The 24,305-nt window shown below is 39.8% G+C and overlaps 2 protein-coding genes across 5 annotated transcripts in view; both read right to left on the bottom strand.

The window, feature by feature from the left end:
* Nucleotides 1–11,036, bottom strand: part of LOC127649717 (hippocampus abundant transcript 1 protein-like) — an 11,642-nt gene extending 606 nt beyond the window's left edge. The window contains exons 1-3 of the mRNA XM_052134949.1: nucleotides 10,737–11,036; nucleotides 8,873–8,968; nucleotides 606–668 (exon numbers count right to left, since the gene is read on the bottom strand). Coding sequence (XP_051990909.1) covers nucleotides 606–668; nucleotides 8,873–8,968; nucleotides 10,737–10,892 — 315 coding nt within the window. The 5' untranslated portion in view covers nucleotides 10,893–11,036. The remainder of the gene's footprint in view (nucleotides 1–605; nucleotides 669–8,872; nucleotides 8,969–10,736) is intronic.
* A 214-nt stretch (nucleotides 11,037–11,250) lies between these two features.
* Nucleotides 11,251–24,305, bottom strand: part of LOC127648713 (unconventional myosin-IXb-like) — a 50,607-nt gene continuing 37,552 nt past the window's right edge. For 3 of the 4 annotated variants that reach the window (XM_052133435.1, XM_052133436.1, XM_052133437.1), the window contains 11 exons: nucleotides 24,101–24,142; nucleotides 23,865–23,976; nucleotides 23,700–23,773; nucleotides 22,992–23,187; nucleotides 18,177–18,305; nucleotides 17,981–18,086; nucleotides 17,749–17,880; nucleotides 14,338–14,461; nucleotides 13,952–14,034; nucleotides 13,090–13,217; nucleotides 11,251–12,701 (listed from right to left, as the gene is read on the bottom strand). In XM_052133435.1, the coding sequence (XP_051989395.1) occupies nucleotides 12,439–12,701; nucleotides 13,090–13,217; nucleotides 13,952–14,034; nucleotides 14,338–14,461; nucleotides 17,749–17,880; nucleotides 17,981–18,086; nucleotides 18,177–18,305; nucleotides 22,992–23,187; nucleotides 23,700–23,773; nucleotides 23,865–23,976; nucleotides 24,101–24,142 (1,389 nt within the window). In that variant the 3' untranslated portion in view covers nucleotides 11,251–12,438. Of the gene's footprint in view, nucleotides 12,702–13,077; nucleotides 13,218–13,951; nucleotides 14,035–14,337; nucleotides 14,462–17,748; nucleotides 17,881–17,980; nucleotides 18,087–18,176; nucleotides 18,306–22,991; nucleotides 23,188–23,699; nucleotides 23,774–23,864; nucleotides 23,977–24,100; nucleotides 24,143–24,305 lie in introns of all 4 variants that reach the window. The other variant, XM_052133438.1, reaches the window with a different exon arrangement.

Raw genomic sequence — 24,305 nt, 5'->3', positions numbered from 1 at the left:
TCTCCTAGGGTTTTCACGAACAACAGTCTCTAGAACTTACTCCGAATGGTGCCAAAAACAAACAAGCCGTCTGTGGACGGAAATGTGTTTAGGTCAGAAATTGCCAGACTTGTTCGAACTGACAAAGTCTACGGTAACTCAAATAACTGCTCTGTACAATTGTGGTGAGGAAAAAAATTGCTCGGGATGGCGCTGTTTTGGTGGCATGAGGGGGGAGCTACACAATATTAGGTAGGTGGTTGTAATATTGTGTCTGATCGGTGTGTATGTATAGATCTACATATATGGGTTCTGTAAAAATTACACCAATTTTTTGCAATTAGACCACAGTATGTGGGAATGGTGAATTTGAGTGAAAAATTGCAGACGATGCCCCAGAGTTGAAGAGGTTAATGTCCATGCAGTAGTATGGGACTAATAATTAGGCCTGTTTCAAATGGTACATTTTGTACCAAGGGGTAATGTGATTTGGTGGCATCACTGTGTGACAAGAGTTTATCATGAATAAACATGGCAACCATACAATCACAGTCTTATCTCTCCTCACATCAGAAAGGGAGAGAAAAGACAGAGACTAAATGAAAGGGCAAAAGTCATTATCTTACCTTGACACCATGAATAAGCCCGTTCATCAGGAATGTGTGCTTGGGGAATGTCTGATGTAACACCTGAGACAAAAACACATTAACAATAATTGTATGCAGTAAACAAATCATCCATGTCTGCATTGTGCAACAAAATTATCTACCCATCATAATTCATATCCAAAAATCCCATTATCCAGTACATGGCAAGACTGTATGTAAATGTTATCCATTGACATTTAACATCTGCATTCAGTTAGAGAAGCGGACTGCTTCGCATTTTCAGGCTGTTCTAAGAATCAACATTGCTATTCAAGGCAGGTGCATGCCTTTCACTTAAGCAATGGTTTCCACAGCTGGGTTAATCATGAAATGTACTGTAAACAATAGAGGCAATGTTTTACACAAGTGTAAGAACGATCAAGATATATCTGTTGTTCTGTTGACTTGGAAACAAGTTGACTGACCTCAATTCAAACTCAAATACAGTTGAAGTCCGAAGTTTACATAAACCTTAGCCAAATAAATGTAAACTCAGTTTTTCACAAGTCCTGAAATTTATCGTAGAAAACATTCGCTGTCTTAAGTCAGTTAGGATCACTACTTTATTTTTAAAAATGTGAAATGTCAGATAATAGTAAAAATAATTATTTATTTCAGCTTTTATTTCTTTCATCACATTCCTAGTGGGTTAGAAGTTTACGTACATACACTTTGTTAGCATTTGGTAGCATTGCCTTTAAATTGTTTAACTTTGGCCAAACATTTTGGGTAGCCTTCCACATGCTTCTCACAATAAGTTGCTCACAAAAGCCTTTTCAGTTCTGCCCACAAATTTTCTATCAGATTGAGGGCAGGGCTTTGCGATGGCCCCTCCAATATCTTGACTTCGTTGTCTTTTAGCCATTTTGCCACAACTTTGTAGGTATGCTTAGGGTCATTGTCCATTTGGAAGACCCATTTGTGACAGAGCATTAACTTCCTAGCTGCTGTCTTAAGATGCTTCAATATATCCACAATTTTCCTTCCTCATGATGCCATTTATTTTTTGAAGTGCACCAGTCCCTCCAGCAGCAAACCCCCACAACATGATCCTGCCACCCCCATGCTTCACGGTTGGGATGGTGTGCTTCGGCTTGCAAGCCTTACCCTTTTTCCTCCAAACATGACGGTCATTATGGCCAAACAGTTACATTGTTGATTCATCAGACCAGAGGATATTTCTCCAAAAAGTAAGATCTTTGTCCCCACGTGCACTTCAAATCTGTAGTCTGACTTTTCTATGGCGGTTTTGGAGCAGTGGCTTCTTTCTTGCCGAGCAGCCTTTCAGGTCATGTCGACATAGGACGCGTTTTACTGTGGATATAGATACTTGTCTATCTGTTTCCTCCAGCATCTTTACAAGGTCCTTTGCTGTTATTTTTTGATTGATTTGCACTTTTTGCACAAAACTACACTCATTTCTAGGAGACAGAATGTGTCTACTTCCTGAGCAATATGATGGTTGCGCGGTCTCATGGTGTTAATACTTGCGTACTATTGTTTGCACAGATGATCATGGTACCATCAGTTGTTGAAATCGCTCCCAAGGATGATCCAGACTTGGAGGTCCACACATTTTTTTTTTTTCCCCCGAGGTCTTGGCTGATTTCTTTTGATTCTCTCATGTCAAGCAAAGAGGCACAGAGTTTGAAGGTAGGCCTTAAAATACATCCACAGGTACACCTCCAATTGACTTCAGTTAGCCTATCAGAAGCTGATTGGCTAATTGTCTAAAGGCTTGACATAATTTAAAGGCACAGTTAACTTAGTGTACATAAACTTCTGACCTACTGAAATTGTGATTGTCAATTAAAAGTGAAAATCTGTCTGTAAACAATTGTTTGGAAAAAAGTACATTTCCTAAATGACTTGCCAATACTATAGTTTGCCAATATGAAATCTGAGGAGTGGTTTAAAAATTTGTTTTAATTACTTCAACCCAAGTATATGTAAACTTCTGACTTCAACTGTACATAATGCAGCAACATAACAGATTCAAAAAACAATATTAGATATAATATTGAAGTCCAACAGGAAATGTGACCAACTCATTTACCTCATTCAGCCCTGCCTCTTTTTAGCTCTCCGTTCTTCCGGCTTTTGACATCTAACTTCCTGTTTTTATTAAAGCAACTGAGAATTGTCGATCAAAATTGATTATGTGTTAGAGCACAAAGTATTTTCTACAAGAAGTGATTGTGTGAGGCCACAGCAACCTTTAGCAATAACCTCATTCACACAGAGCTCTGATTCGGGATATTGCCAGGATCAATCCCGGAACATGTCTGTTTGAACAAAAACAGAGCCAATACTGTGAAGGGTGTGTCATAGATGGCATATTTATCATGCAAAGGAGAAAGTTTGTGTGCAGAATACAGATTCAACAGTTTCACTGTGTCCTTCGATTAAATCAAACTACATTTAGGAGCATCACAAACCTGACGTGATAAAAATACATTTGTTTTTCCATTCAAAAATGACATTGGCGCAGCGCACCAAATGTCGGGGCTTGAACTTTATTTCCCCCTCTTGAAGTCCCTGATGTAAGCATACTTTGGGTATTTAAAAAGTTGATGGTTACCCAGTTTGAAAATTATGATGAAAAAAAAGTGCTGTGTCATTGAACATTCGACAGCTGAAGTACAATCTCTGTGAGCATGGAATTGGTGAAGATGAATGCAAGGGAAAATAAGGTAGGTATAGACTAATTAATCACACAAAGAAACAACCAGACAGTACAACTTTACCAGTTTTGTAGTGACCAAATATAGCATTTTTAAGTACTCACCACAGCACTTGCAACTGTAGGATATTTGGTATGCAACATTTAGAGAGGAACTTTAAAGTGCCCTCATTCTCACACCATTATATGAAAGGATATTTGATGAAGTGAATTTAGTGTCTTGAAATATGTGAGCTATGAACTAAATTAAGTTGTACATTATTAGGTAATGAAATGTATAAATGGAATTAGTCGCATTCGACAACCATTATAAATTAGATAAATGACAAATATCTAGATTTGTCTGAATAAATTCCACCATTAAAATCATAATACAATGCATCCGCTCACAATTTCTACTGTAAGGAATTAGTTTTAATAAGTGATTTATGATTAATTCACTTATTGGAGTGATATTATTCTCATGGCTTATTGAAAATAATAACACACGTATTTAGGTACAGCTTTGAATCAAAATCTTTTAGAAACAGGGATGAGATTATTTATCAGAATATACCACAGTCAATCATCTTTGAATACAGACAAATTTAATTAATATTCTAAACATAAAATCTAATCTAACACATATCCATGAGACAGGTTGGTGAAAAGAGTGACAGAATGTGAAATAAATTATCAATACAGTGAAAATGAACTTTATGGAGTCTGTTGACAATATCTGAAGAACCATTTACCCATCTTTGAGTCTATATCGTTTTGCTATCGGATTACCAAATGTATAATAAATAAATTATTATTATTTACCCAATAAATACACCAGCGCTTTGAGCACAATATTGGAGATGTACTTGCATGTAGAGGTGTTTGCTTGTGTTGCTTGGTTCTTGGTCAATTTCATTCTGTCGATCTTTTGAACCTCTGTAAGATCGGAGTTATTGTCTGTATGAATAAGGTTGGCTTTGAAGAGAGGCCTTCTCATGGGTGTGTGAACCGTAGAGGGTGACGAGCTTTCTCAGGACATTGATTCCTGAGCTTCCTTGGACCTCACATGTCATGGATCGGGTTCCGACGAGACCCAGATAAGACCACGAGGGAAGAGTCAGAGTGAAGGATGAGCAGTCAGTGGAGCAGAAGATGGAAAACATGAAGGCAGAATAGAAGAGCGTGAAGAACGTGTTCTTCCTGTTTGGAAACTTTTTAACTGAAATTGGCCTCATCCCCAAAAGGTGTCCTGCGCCAATCAGGAGTGACTTTTCAGAGTCACAAGGTCAACTTGGCTGATTTATGGTCCTTTCAGATTCTTACAAATCTCCTGCTCAAAAATATTTAATCGTGAATTTTTATATCCTGAGAATGCTACACGAGACATGATATTCGTTGTCATCAGCTTTCTCTGCCTATGCCAGCGAACACTTACATACTAAACATGACATTTGTTTCAAGGATATTATACGTGTTAGGTAACAAAACATGAAAAATCCCTGGTTACAAATCATATTGGTTAATTCCTTGGTTATACCACATGAATAAAACATTACACACATTTTAAAGAGGTACATCAGGCTATAATAATTCATTTGTCAGTTATACAAGTTACCACAGTACAAAGACATTTTCAGAATTACCTAGCAAGACTAGGCATTATGTGTGGGTCCATGCGGTCTTGTATATTTTATAGGATTGAGTCAGCAAAGTACTGTGACGTTGTGCGAGATGTTTCTGGATTAAGGAGTCCTTTTTAAGATATTGTTTGCTGAACAAGGATCACGATGTCACGCAATCTGATGAGCCGAAGTGTAACAAACTGGTTTATATCGGAGGACAGAATCTTGTGTGTCCTGAGACTCTCGGGAACTCCAAGTGTGTTTGGCCTTTTATTGCTTCGACCTTTGAACTTAGGGCCTCTTTGAAGTTAAGTCATATGGGATTTAGACAAGTCTCTTTGTTAATTTTATTGGCCAGATGTGAGACATAATGGCACCTGAATTTTTTCCATTTATGACGTTGTGGAATTCCAGGATTAAGGTTTGGTAAATCCTAGATTCAAATCATGTCGTTTCAATTCTTCTTCATATATAATCAAACACAAAAACTTACAATAGGCCAACTGTTTGTTCATACATTTATTTTCTTAATTATACAGAAAACTCATTAAGGTTCCAAATAATACATTTGTTTTCCTACCAAATCTAGCTTTTATTTTAAATTTTACTGCTTATAGAAATCATGATCTAAAAGATGACATTTGCCTCGATGCTTCTCAATTATTAAAATCCCAGTGCAACATTTACAATACAAAGGGTACGTTATCAATTAGTTTTATTTGTAAAATGTAAAAAGTGCATAAGGCATACAGAAAAAAAAATTGACAGTGCTAGTGCAAAATAACAGCAAGTGAATATCCTAATAATTTTTTATTGTAATAAATGCTAAAGTCTGGGGAAAAAAAAAAAAAGCAGCTTTACCTTGGTGCAAATGTGTGTGTGTGTGTGTGTATATATATAAATATAAAACATAATATTTGCAATGCACCTTGATAACTTAAATTTTGTTTGTTTTTTGACATCACTTTCACTGTCTTTGTCCTTGGGAGGCATTTCAGTTATCTAAAAATAATAAAAATTTACTATGAGCCATTCATAATAGTAGGCCTAACTGAGTAGGCCAGAGCTGCTGTTCCGCTTAAGCAAAATTTGCATGTCAGAGCGTTTTCAAAGGAAACACTGTGTGTTATATCTTTAATGCATCCTTTAATTTCAAATAATAAGGAAGCAGGTCATGTAAATAAGTACAAACTAATATATATATGGGCTGCACGATTTGGGGGAACATGTCATATTGCCATTGCGATATAATAAACAAATGGTAACATGAGTCAACTAGCTTGGTTATCAAGGAAAATGCACAAATAGATTACGGATAATGCTGAAATGTGTATTTCTCAACTCAAACATACAAACTAGCAACAACAACAACAACTGCAGTGTTTTCAAATAAAAATATATTTTAAAAAAATTAAATAACATCTTTGCATTACTGCAAACTTGTTATTTTCTCAAAATTACACCTAAATAAAATGGAACAATAAGAACATATAAATTTCCATGAAAGTAAGATTTTCCAAACAAACAGGGACATTTAATCAGGATGTAAAATGTACTTTCTATAAACTCTTTTGAAAAGGAAACTGGATATAAAAGTGTGGTTCTCTCAAACTGTTGTTGTGTTTTTTTTTGTTTTAAATGACCAACTAGTATTTTCCAAATCCTCTTTCTAAAAAGTTCTACTTATCGCTGGTACCCCTTGTCCAGTGTGTGGATAATTTTCTGAAATCCCACTTTGCTAATGGTGCATCATGCCTCTTTATATCTCTGTGAAGACTTTTCATACAGCGTGACACTCGCAAATACATCTGTAATTGTGCTGTTTGGCTTACTGGGCTTTTTAATGTAGGTTTAGTCAATGAAAACTGTTGACATTTTAGTCATATATTGTAACTTTTAGACATATTGACATTTTAGCCACAAGAGTATTATTGATAAGCATTTGTCAATCTTGTCTACACACACACACACACACACACACACACACACACACACACTTTAGTGTTATTTTTCACATAAGATTGATCTTATGATATTTTGCCATCATATAATCGCACAGGCTGACATCACGATATGATTTATTGTGCAGCACTAATACACACACACACTCTGAAATGCATAACATATGATCATGCATTTGTTTTCGTATCTCGTATCACTTCTCGCATGTAGTCTGTTGTGAAACATAATTTGATGTCCAGGCAGAGCCGTTGGGAATTCGTCAATAGTGAAATGTTTTGTAATGCGTTCACCCCTGTTGCCGATTAGTCGTGTAATTTGAAAATGCAACGACTTCCAAGACAGACAGACAGACAGTTGTTTAATATGAACAGTACCACGATCCGACGTCTTTGAAAAGTGACATTTATGAGCTCGAAAGTTATGCCTCATACACACTACACGAATTTTCATTCTTGAAGTACAGAAATATTTTTAAATTTGGACTGCCATCTGTGCCGCTTCAGCTCATCCTGTGTGCGCATGTTTGAGTGATAGTAATCCCGTCCAGCTTTAGTAAATGGTATATTTAATCTTTACTATATACTCTTGTGGTCTCCGAATGCCATTACACCAGACTATTAAACAGAGTGAATTGGAAAGCATAATTGGGCTTCTAATTTAAATGTAAACTGTTAAGGAAAGAGCAGAATGAAATGCATGAGCACTTAAACATGAGCTCATGTGCATCTGCTGAGCTGAACTGTTTAAATGACACTTTGTTGCACACCAGCCTATGATTGTGGTAACAATGACACATAACAAAACAAACTGTGATTGGTCATTTACATGTCTCAGATAGCTCCTTTAGATGCAAGCAGGCGGTTCTCGGCATCGTCATGGCTTCTAAGAGAATCAGCTGATGCGGACCACATATCCACTAGTAAAAACTGACCTAAACTAATGCCATTCCTAAGAAAAACAGTTAGTCTTGCCACAAACTCACTACTGGTTGAGCCAATGTTGCCAATGTCAGGCTAGATGGTTGCTCAAACAAACAGAGCCATTGTTTACACTTTTAGGTGAAATGAACCCACAAATGGTTTACTTATAACTTAGATGATTCTGTAGATTAAACTGGAATAAGAGTAAGAGAAAAAATTACATTTAGCGTTTAAAAAAAACAAAAACAACGCTACTATTAGCAATACAGAAATAAGTCACCAATATATTGTGCATCCCAAGAAACAACCTAAAACCCCTAAAAGCAAACCTGGAAATTAGAGAAATAGATAGATGATCTGCTTTTTAATGCGGTAAATCATAAAGATTAAACTTGTCATCATGTACAGAGATTAGAAAGAACACAGTCTGTAAAAGGGTGTAAAATTCTCAGGGTCAAAAACACATTGGCCTGATTTCTTTCTTTGGCTGACCTGTGGCGAGAGCCAACCACACTGCTTTCAATTCATGCATTATTCAACAACATAAACAGCAATTCGCCTTTGCATGCAGTGTAAATCTGATGAAAATGCTGGTTACACTCGGAGGTAAAAATGTATACGAAGTTAAAGAATAGCTTCCTGAATACAGTGCCAACAATAGTGCCATTTAGAATTTTAAAAAAGTGGCCCAAAGTAAATCACAGGTTCAGCTTCATTTGCAATCATGTGGCCAGGCAAACCTCCAGTTAGTCTTTTGAACTAAAAGGTAATTATTAGCAAGTCGCCGTTGGATGTCATTTTAATATCAGAGAGTCCATTACAATCTCCAAAGCATTTGCAGACACAACTATACCTCATCAAATAAAACAATGCATAATTCTGCCTTTCATTTATCAGAATTAATTTATTCATAAATGTTTGCAAGGTTGCTTGAGTGCAGGCAATGGGAAATGCTGCTCCTTTTTATGGATACGAGAGAGAGAGAGAGAGAGAGAGAGAGAAACATTCATGTAGCCTCTTCGTAATTTGCTTTGACTTGACACTGTGAATGAGGGTGATGATACAAAACTGGTTTACCGTAAGCATGGGAGTGGTGAGCAGTCCCCAGGCAAAGAACTCCAGGAAGATAACCACCACGGCATGGTAGACACTGGGTTCGCCAATCCCCTGTGGCTAAACATGGAGGATTTACATTACTAAATGCCTAATGTTACTACAAACAAACAAATTACAGGAAGTGTCAACATGGACGCAGGATGCAATAAAGTGGAAGGTTGGAAGACATACAAGTAGGGGTGGGTAAAAATATTGATTATCCGATGCATCGCAATGTTTGTTTGAACAATATTGATATTGATTGTTAAATCCCATGATTGATTTTTTTTCACTACTTTTTACTCAATTCTATACCTTCTACTACAATGGGAAGAAAATTGCTTGCAATAGAAACCGAAATTTGAAATTCAGCAATGAGATCCTTGCCCTGTGTGTTGGGAGTAAAAGTTGTTCCGTGTAATGTGTGTCCAAAGAAGAGATCCACCTGACCCATTGGTCATTGAATAATGTCTCTTTTAATACCCTTTCTGTTCTCTACATACAGCTGTTGAGCAAAAACAACACAAAAAAAAAAAATTCTAATCATGCATGGCACAGAACAGAAAGCTGTAGGGGTCTCTCTCGTTAACATGCACTCATTTACATACCCAGTTTACAGAAACGCCTGAGTTCTTAAAGAGACAGTACCAGTTTAACACATGTTAAACAAAATCTATGTAAATGGTACAAACTGTTATTAAACAAACTTTTTTGTTTTATTTCATATGCAAGCAAAAGCTATATTATAATGGAAACATACACACATGAATCGAAAGCTTGGGAATAGGAAAATCTTTATCAATACCCAGCCTACATACAAGAGTAGATATGATACACATTAAGATAAGGCAGAGCAAACATCAATATACAGACATAACAAATCATTTAATGCCATTAGATAAACAATATTATACTGTGCAAACAATTTAAGAAAGTGCCCTTAAATTAAAGAGGAGATCGTTAAAATAAACCATTTACTTCAACTGAAACTTGCTGTCTAGCAAAACATGTCATTTGGACTGGTAAGGACTGTCCACTATTAGATAATGCAATGGAGTTCCTCCTGATTCAGGTAATGACTATGACAAGATTGCTGAAGCACAGATATAGTACAACGAAGGTGTACAATATATCCAATCTTACTGAATGCCTTTGTTTGGATTTTGCGTGAAAAAAAATTATATTCACCACAATACTAATGTTCCTAAACTGATAATGATAGACTAACATTTAGGAGAGATATGCCAATGTGAACATATCCTACTTGATTCATGTAGTTCAAATTGACAGCGCCACTGCTGTCTGGATAATGAAACCCCATCACAACTGTTTCAAGCAGCCCAATATAAAAATAACATTGCAGAAACATTGACAACATTACAAAAGACACAAATAAACAGAACTGTTCGACAGAACATATGTCAGAGAGCATTTAAGGATTAATTTAGCCTGATGGGACGCTAATTTCCACGAGCATATGTTAATCATATTGGCTCTCGTAAGTGGCCAACTTCTTGTTTGACTGTTTTGCATTTACTTTCACTGCTCAAAGCTTCCGTTTAATTTCTGATAGTGCTGTTAATAACCTGACTATATGTCTAAACGCAAGCCATCATCGACCTTGCTGGTTTTTGCGCCAGCTGGCTTGTTGTTATTATTGAAGGGTATCTAACGTAACTGTTGCCTATAACCAATTATTGTTCATTTCTCATTGTAGTAAAGAGATACGAGTATATATCACGATACGGATGAAATTATCAGAAGTTGTCTTGACTAAAAACACTGCCTTAGATTGCTAGCCCTCACTGGCACATGACTACCTGCCTAAGAGAAATGTTGTACTCACAGTGCGTCCATCTTTAATAATGATTTTCTTAGCCAGAAGAATGCTGCGGTTCAGCCGCTTTTTCTTCTTCTTTTTCTCTCCAGTCATTGCTAACTTATATCCATTCTTGTTTGTGGATGATGGACCTATAAGGTGTGGCAATATACATATTAGCATACACGCTAAGATTCGCGACTTCCTGCCCTCCTCCTCTCTATGGAAAAAGTTCCGCCCTTATTTTTTAAAGCAGGCATCTGATTGGTCATCCTTTTAAGGGCGTGTCTTTCCTCGTGCTTTGATTGGCTGATAACATCCTCCGTGCGAGCAAATCTGACGGTGCTCATTACCACAAAGCGGCACAAAAAAAAAAAAAAGAAAGAGGAATCCCTCTGTTTTGTAAACTGCTGACTGTGGTGTACTGTTTTATTTATTGTGTTATCCACGTGAATCGTCTGGGTTTTGTCAGACAACACTCTGGGGTGTTATTTTGTTAAAAGCCATCTTGAGAATAATGAATGCAAATGATAATAAATGACAGTAATTCACAATCACTATGCTGGAACTTTATATTGGACGTCTTGAATCATGACAGCAAAACTGAAATAAATTGGTTTAAATCTGCAATTAGATTACAGTCAGGATTTAGTTTTACAAAATATGTGGGTCGTCACTTTTAAAACACCTGTAACCAATTTTGCTCTCTGCACTGGAATATATCTAAACCACCCTTACTATGTAAAACAACTGTTTATGACACTAGCATGTTCCCACTGGTTTATCTTAAAAATAGAAAATAAAAGAAGCTTTAAAGGACTAGGACAACTGTACATTATTGAAAATAATAAACGGCATGCAGCAGCTTCATAGTACACTTTAAACAAGCATGCAAGAACATCTATCACATGATTTCCAACCTCCTATCTCATCTAAATTAACAAGTTTTTACAATATAAAATATAGATAAAAGGGTCTCACATTATGAGAATACTACACACTTATCAGATTAGATTTTATAGAGAAAGCACAGTTTTTTAAAGGCGTATTTACATAACAGAAATGTCCCCTAAACTATGAAGGGAATGATTTAATGATGAGGAAAAGTATGTATATACAGTGCATTCAGAAAGTATTCAGACCCAGATTTTATTTTTAATAAATTTGCAAAGTTATAAAAAAACCTTTTTTTTTTGTTTGTTTGGTCATTATGAAGTAAGGAGTTTTGCAACAAAATGTGAAATTTAAGGGGTCTGAACACTTTATGATCACACTGTATCTTTAAAGTTTCTGTTTTGAGAAAAGAATACAAATCTATCAAACTCACTTTCTCTACATACGGAATATATAATAATATGTCCAGATGATTCCATACAGTCCATAGAAATGTTGCATTAGCCAAATAAAAAAAAAGCAAAGGTTGAAATATTTTAAAATCCAAAAATGCTGCCAAGATTATAACTTTTAAATAATCCTAGCAAAACATCATGCAAAGAAACAATGACTTTAAAACATCCTTAGTTTTGTTTTACAAATATATTTTATAAACAACAGGGCAACATTAGTTCTAAAACAGAATTAATTCATGCAGCATTTGATTTATTCCTCTAAATAAATTGAGTGTTAATATTGTGGAAAATTGGATACTGACTTTTGTTTGAAAGGTTATGGGAAAGACAAATATCTGCATAGACTTTAGAATACAGTTTTTTTGGTGGTAATTTTAATGTTAAACGTCTTCATCTATGAAAGGGATGTCAAGGTCAGAAAAGAGTCTTTTGCCCTGGTTGCTTGCAGAGGAGGAGGTGGTGAGGGATTTGAGGATATCTTGGCTCTGTATGACACACATAGACTGGACTCCATCTCGACAGGAGGCAGAACTGTTTTGGTTGTGGTATTCAGTTGGCTGTATGCTCCCTGTTGTGGTATGATGTGATGGATCAGGGGGTTTAACAGGTTCCTCTGGTCTGGGGCTCTTAAAAGCAGTGCTCACTGAAACAGATGCTTTGGATTAGCCACCAGAGATCTCAATATATATATACACACCGTATATATATTTCAGAATTTGAACCTGGGTCAAACAAAAACTTTACATCTAGATTAACACATCTTGTACTTAAATAATAAAACTGCTGAGTTGTAGAAATGTATTTGTTTTTTCTTTGAGAATTATTTAACTTCTGGGAACAAGACAGGAATGCAAGTGGTGCCCCCTTAACAATAGGTAAATGACACCCCAGGTTAGAGAGAGACAGAAAGTTACATAACCACTCCAGCACAATAAGCAGCTCACCACAAGAGCAGCAAATCCAAGCCCTTTTCAATGTAGAGCATGCAAGATGTCCAAAGTGTTTAAAATGTTCTGTACCTCAGTACTGACCTTCCGAGTCCAAACTCAAAAAATGATCTTCTAGGAGACTCCCAGAACTGATAAATGAATCAGAGTCCATGTTCTCAGCATCAGAGCTATCATGGTCTAGCTCAGAGAGACTGTAGGCCAAATCATTCCTAAACCACAAACAGAAAGTTTGAACAGATCAACAGAGTCATCGATCATTTTAACACTTAGAGATAAACAAGCTCTGTGCACTTAGACAGAAGAAGTTTGGAAGAGATAAAATCAACATGAAAATGTTGAATAAAGATACTATTTGAATGTAAATGAAGCACATTGTTTTGTGTGTTTGTGCAAGAAGACAATGACAATAAAGTATTTTTTATAAATTACAGAGGGTTCTGAGACCACATAAAAAAATCTGGGATTCAAAAACTACTTTGAACCTTAATATAAACATAGTTTTCTGATTTCAAACAATTAAACATTATGACAAACTGATTAAGAAATATTTAATAGTCTGCACTATTTCTAGGTCATTAATCAAATAAGCAAATTTGTGACTTGACTATGTTAACTCAATTAATTAGTACGGACAGATTTCCTTGCTATTGAAGAACACAAGATGCTCTTTGAAACATTCCCAAATCATGCTGGGATAACATGGATCATCAGGTTTTGCGCAAGCTTGTATGGAGTTCATGCAACCAAATAAGAAATTCCTGTTCATTTTTCAATTAAACTCTTCACTCAAATTGTTATGCTGATAATATTATATAAGGAAACATTGTATTAGAATAATGCAAAAAAAATTCACAATAGGACTCTTGAGCCCCACTGAATATATTCTGAAGAAAGGGAACCCAATACATTAATGAAAAAGTAAATGTTACATGCTACAACTCACTTTTCATTCTTAATAGACTTGATCCGCTCAATCAGGGTCTCCATTGAAGAGGCATCAGAATCTAATTTCGGTAGCTCAAATATCTAAGGGAAAATGAGATGAAATCATGTTAAATGAGAGCCTTTAGTAGTTAAGAGCCTTTAGGCTAGTTAAGCACCATAATTCCGCTAGAAGATAAAGTCCCTGACATATAAACTAAGGGTGAGACTAGGATCTGTTAAATAACATTAATTTTATAACTGTTGCTGGCTGCATAATGACACTGTATTGAACCATTAGCTACCAGAAACTGAATTATTTATTGTATAATGCTATTTTTACAACAGTTTTTAAACTGTAATTATACTTCATGTATATTACAACTCAGAATGTAAAACATTTCTTACCGTGTTCTGTCTCCTGAGCTTGAGTTGTTTAATGGCTATAGCCTCTGCATTTTCCAACTGCTGAATTTCTGCCATTTTCTGATTGTAACGCCTTGTTTGCTCATTAATCAGAATCTCCACACAGCTGCACAAATAAACAATAGCCATGAAGTCCAAATTTAAGGTGGTGCAACTGAATGAAATTGCCATCATGTTTGTCATAAACACTGATTTAGCTTCTTTCATACAATCATACTTTTATGAAAAACATTAAAGAAAAAGTATTGTCATCTTTACTTCTACAGGTGAAACTCAAAAAATTAGATGAGGTGAAACTAATATATTATATAGACTCATTACAAGCAAAGTAAGATATTTCAAGCCTTTATTTGATATAATTTTGATGATTATGGCTTACAGCTTATGAAAACCCCAAATTCAGAATCTCAGAAAATTAGAATATTGTGAAAAGGTTCAGTATTGTAGGCTCAAAGTGTCACACTCTAATCAGCTAAACACCTGCAAAGGGTTCCTGAGACTTTAAATGGTCTCTCAGTCTGGTTCAGTTGAATTCACAATCATGGGGAAGACTGCTGACCTGACAGTTGTGCAGAAAACCATCATTGACACCCTCCACAAGGAGGGAAAGCCTCAAAAGGTAATTGCAAAAGAAGTTGGATGTTCTCAAAGTGCTGTATCAAAGCACATTAATAGAAAGTTAAGTGGAAGGGAAAAGTGTGGAAGAAAAAGGTGCACAAGCAGCAGGGATGACCGTAGCCTGGAGAGGATTGTCAGGAAAAGGCCATTCAAATGTGTGGGGAGCTTCACAAGGAGTGGATTGAGGCTGGAGTTACTGCATCAAGAGCCACCACACACAGACGGGTCCTGGACATGGGCTTCAAATGTCAAACGCCTTACCTGGGCTAAAGAAAAAAGAACTGGTCTGTTGCTCAGTGGTCCAAAGTCCTCTTTTCTGATGAGAGCAAATTTTGCATCTCATTTGGAATCCAAGGTCCCAGAGTCTGGAGGAAGAATGGAGAGGCACACAATCCAAGATGCTTGAAGTCCAGTGTGAAGTTTCCACAGTCTATGTTGGTTTGGGGAGCCATGTCATCGGCTGGTGTTGGTCCACTGTGCTTTATTAAGTCCAGAGTCAACGCAGCCGTCTACCGGGACATTTTAGAGCACTTCATGCTTCCTTCAGCAGACAAGCTTTATGGAGATGCTGACTTCATTTTACAGCAGGACTTGGCACCTGCCCACACAGCCAAAAGTACCAAAACCTGGTTCAATGACCATGGTATTGCTGTGCTTGATTGGCCAGCAAACTCGCCTGACCTGAACCCCATAGAGAATCTATGGGGCATTGCCAAGAGAAAGATGAGAGACATGAGACCAAACAATGCAGAAGAGCTGAAGGCCGCTACTGAAGCATCTTGGTCTTCCATAACACCTCAGCAGTGCCACAGGCTGATAGCATCCATGCCACGCCGCATTGAGGCAGTAATTAATGCAAAAGGGGCCCAAACCAAGTACTGAGTACATATGCATGATTATACTTTTCAGAGGGCCGACATTTCTGTATTTAAAATCCTTTTTTTTTATTGATTTCATGTAATATTCAAATTTTCTGAGATTCTGAATTTGGGGTTTTCATAAGCTGTAAGCCATAATCATCAAAATTATATCAAATAAAGGCTTGAAATATCTTACTTTGCTTGTAATGAGTCTATATAATATATTAGTTTCACCTTTTAAGTTGAATTACTGAAATTAATGAACTTTTGCACGATATTCTAATTTTTCGAGTTTCACCTGTATTTCCACCATCTTCACAATATTAAAATATAGTGGCAAAAATCTGGACCTATACATTTCAGTGTATATGCATTTGCAGCACAGCTGGGCTACTGCTAAATTCTAAGCACCGCTGTTTGGATTTCACACGTTTAATTTAAAATTCTTGACGCAATATAACATTTGCCAGCCCCTGTCAGCTGTGAAAGACACCCCACAAAATACACGCACTTACTCACAGTGACGTCAACGCATAACAACATGTGTCAAACTCGCAATGTTTCAATGAACAATCAGTTATCGCTTTCCTCATGAATATTAATGAGCCTTCCCCTGTCATCTGTATGTTTGCTTCAAAAGTGGAATGAAACCGCACTATACGGCTCAGTTATCAACACAGCTTAATTATAGCAGGACGAGAGCAGAGCAGGTGAGGTAATTTGCGGACTGGTCTCAACCGAACAGACTATTTTAAATGCTCTTGTGAACCAGTGAGGTGCGTGGCGGAGATTGCGAAACCCGTTTGAGTATAGGTACAGAATTGTCTGTTGCAAAACTCTTATGTCTTGTTGATGGAACTATTTTAAAACAAACAGCCCCACATTCTAAATGGCACTGACAAAGAAAACATGAGAAAACATAAATTAGAATGCTTATTAATTCTTAGATCACAACGCTTACAAAACTCTACCCTGGATTTACTGCAGTAACACCAAATATACTATATTACCTATGGTAGTTGTTGCAGAAAAAAACTTTCTAAATGTATTTAGACTGCTGTTTTTTTTCCTTAGAACTACGGTGCTTTTTCATAATTATGGACCAAGCAATCAGTTCTCCATTGGTGTAAAATCTGTACTCTTGTAATGCTTTCTGATTGTAGGCAAATGTAAGTTGTTTTGTTTGCCTTTAGAAATTCCAAGACACGACTGTAGTTTAATCAGTAGGAGCCTGACGAGAGGAATCTGCAAAGATCCATCTTATTCACACTGTCAGAATATTTCAATTTAGCCATATAAAAATTGGGTGTTAATTTTTTCCACAGATGTTTCTGTTGTTAATATCAATTTTCATCTGCATCCCAACTTTAGAATCAATGCTGTACTGTCAACGTGCATTTCAGTGCACATAACATGTAACATTATTGGTAATTGCATGGGTGCTACCGAAGCAGGTGCTGCTTCCACATTTTCAAAGGGCACTTTGAGGGCACAAATACCTTGATGTGGCCCAGGCTGAAATTGAGTTTGACACTCTTGTTTTAATATATTCTTTGACCAAAACGCATTAATCCGAGTCAGACGATGCAGGCTTGTGGACGTGCTGACAACAGCACTGCTGCTGAAAACAATGCTAGTGGAAACACTCCATTTTGCCAAAACCTTAATCTGTCCAGTGACAAATGGGTTCGGGTCAACTGAACTCAGATTCAGAGATAACAGAGTTTTAAAACTGCAGTCATAACAAAATCCACAGTAAACACAAAGTTACGTTGGAGCTATTTTTCTCAGTTTCAGTGTTGGTGTAGTATCTTTACTACTACTATCTTTACTTTTATCAATCACTAGTTTCAAGTAAAACCAGACAAACAAGCCAGCCATAAATGAGGAAATCAAAGAAACAGAAGATTCTCACAGAGTGGTCTTGTTTATATCTTTCAGACTGAGGAAAGGGTCTGAAGAATCTGGGCAGCGTAGTATGCAGGGTGCAAACACTATTGCCAGACCATTAGCTGACATCCGATTTTGAGCTTCCTCTTTTGTCACTCTAAATAAAAATACATAAATTATGCAAGTGGTGAGGCAATGCAGAGGATGTGTAATATTCAGCCCATTCATATGCAGTTGTTCCTGTTTGAGATCCTTACTTCACGAGATGAAAAATAAGCCTTTCAAGAGTAGAGAAGTTTGCGGGAGGTAATTCATCTAACTTTCGGTAGATAGCGCGCAACCGCTCGGACGCTTCTGGCAAATCTGGAGGAAAAAAGTATAGATTTCTTTCTAACATATGTGGTATAAATGTTTAGCCTTTATGCTTAAAATTGTATATGGCTAATAACTTACCAGCGGCATACAGGAAATCATTATAGAGTCTATATGTCATGAGTGGGTCAGGTAGCTCCCGTAGCCACTGTTTGACCAGGCCACTGATGGTGTGGATGGGATAATTGTCAAGGCAGACAGCTTTAGGATCTGTGGTGGAAAAAAACATTAACAAAAAATAAAACCTTTAATATGAGAAAAAAAAGGCAATGAACTTTACATACAGTGGACACAAAAATTATTGGACACTTAAGCCACACTAGAATATACGAATGCCTTTGCAATATGTTACAAAATCAAAACAAGAAATGCATTTTCAAGCAAAACAAGTTTGCTAGGTTTCAAATAAAAAAATTAATTAGTGGCCATATTACCAGCCACTTTCTGACTGTCAAACCTTCTAGAATTCGTCCATAGTTAACCTCGTGCCACCCCGTGTCCATATGCGTGGTGTTATGTATACCCTGTCTTGTTCCACTGTTGCCCTTTTGTTTACCATTTTTGTCACTTTTGTACTCCTTAGTTTTCACTTTTGTCCCTTTTGTAGCTCCACAGTCTTGTTTTCCCTCGTGTTCACTGGTCATTGTTTTCACCTGTCTCATTAGTTTGCCCTTTGGTTTCTGTTCATCACCTGGTTACCTTGTTTGAGTTCTGTTTGGTTATTGGTCCCTTTTCCCCTTGTGCATGTATTTAACCCTGTCTGTTTGTTCAGTCCTTGTCGATCGTTGAGGGTTGTTAGCCCGGTATGTTTTCCCTGCCCGAGTTCTCTGTGTTTAAGTTTCCTGTTTCCCCATTGTGGGTTTTTCCTTTGTGTTTATTTGTTTATTTGATCATCAGTGTTTAAGTTTCCTGTTTCCCCATCGTGGGTTTTTCCTTTGTGTTGATTTTTGTTTATTTTATCATTCAATAAAAGTTAACTGCATTTGGATCCGCACCTCCTCGTCTGACTTCGCTGCCTCATTCTCGTTACAGAACGATCGACCCTTACCATGGATCCAGCAGTTATTTGGGCCAGCCACCAGTTGCTCAACTTGAAACAAGGAGACCGCCCAATAGTAGACCACGTTGTCAACTTCCTCCCTCTGGCGAATCTTACAAACTTCCCGGACTCAATGTTGATGGTCTTCTTCAGGGACAACTTGAACCCCTCGCTGAGGGAGCGGGCGCCACTGCTAACGCCCGGCTAGACTCTTCTCGACTACATAGAAGCGACCCTACTAGCGAGCATCCCACCCACAGTAGAGACCCCTCAGCCTGCCCCAGAGCCCACGCCTGCCCCGGTCTGCGAGCCAGAGCCCACGCCTGCCCCGGTCTGCGAGCCAGAGCCCACGCCTGCCCCGGTGAGCGAGCCAGTGCCCACGCATGTCACTGTGAGCGAGCCAGCACCTGCGGCCTCTACCGTCAGCGAGTCTGTGCCCTCGCCAGCCATGGTCAGCGAGCCTGAGCCCTTGCCAGCCACAGCCAGTGAGCCTGAAGCCACGCTGACCGGGAACAGCGTCCCAGTTCGCCAGTCGCATCAGCCCGGAGGAAGAGGAGAAGGGGAAAGTTCTCTGCTCTCCAGCCTCCGCCAGCCCCGTGCCCTAAACCCCCCTTGGCTCTGCCCTCAGCGCCCAGCGAACCCAAGCCGGCGCATACCACGGTAACCCAGCCAGAGCCTGTCGCCTCAGAGGTCAGTGAGCCAGTGCCTGTCACCTCAGAGGTCAGTGAGCCAGTGCCTGTCGCCTCAGAGGTCAGTGAGCCAGCGCCTGTAGCCTCGACCGTCCCAGAGCCAGCACCTGTAGCCTCGACCGTCCCAGAGCCAGCGCCTGTAGCCTCGACCGTCCCAGAGCCAGCGCCTGTAGCCTCGACCGTCCGAGAGCCAGCGCCAGAAGCCTCGACCGTCCGAGAGCCAGCGCCAGTAGCCATGACCGTCCAAAGGCCAGCGCCAGTGGTCGCGCCCGTCCAAGAGTCAGTGCCTTCCGAGCTTCCTAGTACTCTGCCTTCTGAGCTTTCCAGAGCTCCGCCTTCCGAACTTCCTGGTACTCTGCCTTCCGAGCCTTCCGAGCTTTCCAGAGCTCCGCCTCCCGAGTTTCCAGAGCTTTCCAGAGCTCCGCCTCCCGAGCTTTCCAGAGCTCCGCCTTCCGAGCCTTCCAGGGCTCCGCCTTCCGAGCCTCTCGAGCCTTCCAGGGCTCCGCCTCTCAAGCCTCTCGAGCCTTCCAGGGCTCCTCCTCCCGGGCCTTCCAGGGCTCCTCCTCCCGAGCCTTCCAGGGCTCCTCCTCTCAAGTCTCTCAAGCCTTCCAGGGCTCCTCCTCTCGAGCCTTCCAGGGCTCCGCCTCTCAAGCCTCTCGAGCCTTCCAGGGCTCCGCCTCCCAATTCTCTCGTCTCTCGAGTCTTCCAGGGCTCCTCCTCCCGGGCCTTCCAGGGCTCCTCCTCCCGAGCCTTCCAGGGCTCCTCCTCCTGGGCCTTCCAGGGCTCCTCCTCTCAAGTCTCTCGAGTCTTCCAGGTCTCCGCCTCCCGAGCCTCCTTCAGCTCAGCCTCCTGCGGCTCTTCTCCTCGAGCCTCCCTCGGCTCTGCCTCCAGAGCCTCCTACGGCTCTACCTCCAGAGCCTCTTAAGCCGCCCACGGCTCTGCCTCCCGAGCCGCCCACGGCTCTGCCTCCCGAGCCTTCTACGGCTCTGCCTCCCGAGCCTCCTATGGCTCCACCTCCAGAGCCCCCTACGGCTCTGCCCCAAGAGACTCCAGAGCCTTACAGGTCTCCGCTCCTAAAGCCTCCAACGGTGCCGCCTACCTCGGCTCCGCCTCCTACGGCTCCGCCTCCCACGGCCCCGCCGCAAGACCCACTCCCGGCTCCGCCTCCGAAGCCTACCTCAGCCTCGCCTCCGACGCCTCCTAGTTCCTTCCCGGCTCCGCCTCTCCCGGCCAAGCCTCCTGGACCTGTCCTTGCCCTGAGGCCAGCTCCCAGGCCCCCTGGCCCGGTCCCTGTCCTGTGGCCTCCTCCCAGGCCTCCTGACCCGGCCCCTGTCCTGTGGCCTCCTCCCGGGCCTCCTGACCCAGTCCCTGTCCTGTGGCCTCCTCCCAGGCCTCCTGACCCTGTTCCCGTCCTGTGGCCGCCTTCCGGGCCTCCTGACCCAGTCCCAGTACTATGGCCTCTTCCCAGGCTTCCTGACCCGGTCCCTGTCCTGTGGCCACCTCCCAGGCCCCCTGAACCGGTCCCTGCTCTGCGGCCATCTCCCAGTCCACCTAAACCCGCCCCTACCCGGTGGAAGCTCCCCAGGCCACCCGACCTGGTTCCCAGCACACACCCTCAGAGACTGCCTAATTGCCCCTTGTGCCCCCATGGACTGCATAATTGCCCCTTGTGCCCCCGTAGACTGCCTGTCTGCCCCTCGTTGCCCCCAGGACTGCCTGTCTGCCCCTCGTTACCCCCAGGACTGCTTGCCTGCCCTCTGTGCCCCTTGGACTGCCTCCTTGCTCTTGTGCCCCCCCTGGTCTGCCTGTCTGCCCCGGTGCCTTCATTTTGTTCTTTGTGGGTTTTTTGTCTTTTGTCTTTGTTTTTTAGGATTGTCTGGAAGCCGATCCTTTGAGGGGGCTCTGTTATGTATACCCTGTCTTGTTCCACTGTTGCCCTTTTGTTTACCATTTTTGTCCCTTTTGTAGCTCCACAGTCTTGTTTTCCCTCGTGTTCACTGGTCATTGTTTTCACCTGTCTCATTAGTTTGCCCTTTGGTTTCTGTTCATCACCTGGTTACCTTGTTTGAGTTCTGTTTGGTTATCGGTCCCTTTTCCCCTTGTGCATGTATTTAACCCTGTCTGTTTGTTCAGTCCTTGTCGATCGTTGAGTGTTGTTAGCCCAGTATGTTTTCCCTGCCCGAGTTCTCTGTGTTTAAGTTTCCTGTTTCCCCATCGTGGGTTTTTCCTTTGTTTATTTTTGTTTATTTTATCATTCAATAAAAGTTAACTGCATTTGGATCCGCACCTCCTCGTCTGCCTTCGCTGCCTCATTCTCGTTACACGTGGACATAGTATTTTAGCTTTTCTATAAACATAGTATAATTTACATTTATATAAACCAACTGATTTCAGTTCAGAAGATGGTGGGCTGTCAGTAAAGGGTTAAACTTTCGACCTATGGAGTCATGTGACAAAACAACTTAAAGCCGATAACAGCCGATTTTGTCTTTGGGAGAAATGCCAACAAAACCACATGTGGTAAGAAATCGAATTAAGTTTTTACATTGAAACCTGTTTAAATTGAAAGATTACAGTCTCTAGTTTAATCCAATATGCCATTTTTTTAAATGATTTGTTTTTAAATACAAGAACGATTTCAGGAAACACCACAGTGCTAAACACAATGTACACTAATGTGTACCTTAGAGTGGGTTGCAGATCATTGTCTGCGGGGTTGTAAGGTCTTTTCTGTCATGAGTACAAATGACCAATTATAAGGACAGAACTGTACTTTGGCAATGTTTGGGGCAACAGTTACCTCTATTGTCGAATTGTGTTAATATCTCCAAGTTTACGTAAACAACCGTAAGAGGATGCATTTCTCTGATGTTAATTAATAGCTGTCTAATTACAATAATCCATCAATGCTTCAAATCTTTCTTTTTGGACAAGGTCTCTTTACGTAGCATTACATGCGCTAGCTCCATGCATTACCGTGCTTGACTGAATGCAATCCAATCATCATTTCAAAGCGGCACTTCCAAGTTGGTTTGCCACACATCCTGAAAAATTAAGTGTCCAAAACAATCCAAATGATTTTTTGGCCACTGTATTTACTACGAGGATGTTCCTGTCCTTTCATTCCTGACAATAAGATATTAAGCATCTACTGAGGCATACAATTACCTTTCTCTAGTATTTGGTGAAGCTCTTTGGCTCTGCAGGCTGAGCCTGACTTGCGGTAGATGCCCTCTGTGTACAGTCCATTCATTTCAACATGTACTAGCATCTTCTCAATGACAAAAGGTACAGAGTCACCTGCGCGGGCCAGGACACACACAGGTACACCAAAGTGAAGAGTGTGGTGTTGCTCACCCTCTTTCTGATGAATGGAAACATACAAATAAACAATAATTATGTCTGTCAGCTGCCATCAGTGTGCATGCAACAGCATAACTTTGCTCACCCTCATGTTGAACATATATGATGTTATTTTTTCCATGGAAAATAAAAGGAGATGTTAGTCAGATTGTTAGCCTTAGTCTTCATTCAATATCATGGTATGGAAACAAGGTGCAATGAAAGTGAATGGAGACAAAGACCAACATACTGCCTAACATCTGACTAACATCTTTTGTGTTCCACGGAAAAAGTAAGTCTTACAGGTTTGAAAAAACATGACAGAATGTGAACGCTCTCTTTAAGGTGCTTTTTGTAATTTTTTTTAGCAGGACAGATTTAGTCCCCCATCCATTTCTGCCATATGCAAAAGAGCAACCTAGATATTCCACTAACTACCTCACTCCTGTTGTGTTCTATGAACAAAATAACATCAAACATATTTTACATGAAAAGAGGATGTACAGTGTACAGTAATATGGCAGTAGTGCTTACCTTCCTTGCACAGTGAGCAGTGCAGTTTATTAATATCTTGCTAAGACACTTCTTATGACACACCATCTTACAAGCTGAAACAGGAAAAAAAAAAAAAACTGTATGAAGTAGCACTAAATCTTTGGCAATTTGCACTGATCAAAGAGGAAAATTATGAATACTTACAGCTGCACATGAAGGCCTTTTCCATGCCCCATATATATGAGTTGCACTGGTCACATGATTGCATAATGGTCACCTGGTATGTGCTAAATAAGTGACCCTTTGGGCTGTCAGGCTTACAAAAAGACAGTGTAAAACAACGATTTTTATTTGGAATATATTACAATAAATATTCTTGCATTTATATAATAAGCGGTTATTATAATTTTTTATTTTTCAAGGTCACCAAAATAACTTACATATATATCTCTTTTAGATTTTCTTTGTTTCCTTTCCTTAATCTGGAAGAGAGGCAAAGAAAGTTGATACTAGTCCCACATGAAATCTGCACAGTGATTATTTATTTATCTAAAAAATATATATTTTTGCATGTAAAATCCTTCAGATTTATGTGAAATTAATTTAAAATGGTATTGTTAATGGAGCTGAGACTACTACACTCAG

This window comes from Xyrauchen texanus, chromosome 9, assembly GCF_025860055.1.
Source record: "Xyrauchen texanus isolate HMW12.3.18 chromosome 9, RBS_HiC_50CHRs, whole genome shotgun sequence".
Taxonomy (NCBI): Eukaryota; Metazoa; Chordata; class Actinopteri; order Cypriniformes; family Catostomidae; genus Xyrauchen; species Xyrauchen texanus.
The sequence above is the reverse complement of the archived record's forward strand: the minus strand, read 5'-3'. Positions and strand labels throughout refer to the sequence as shown.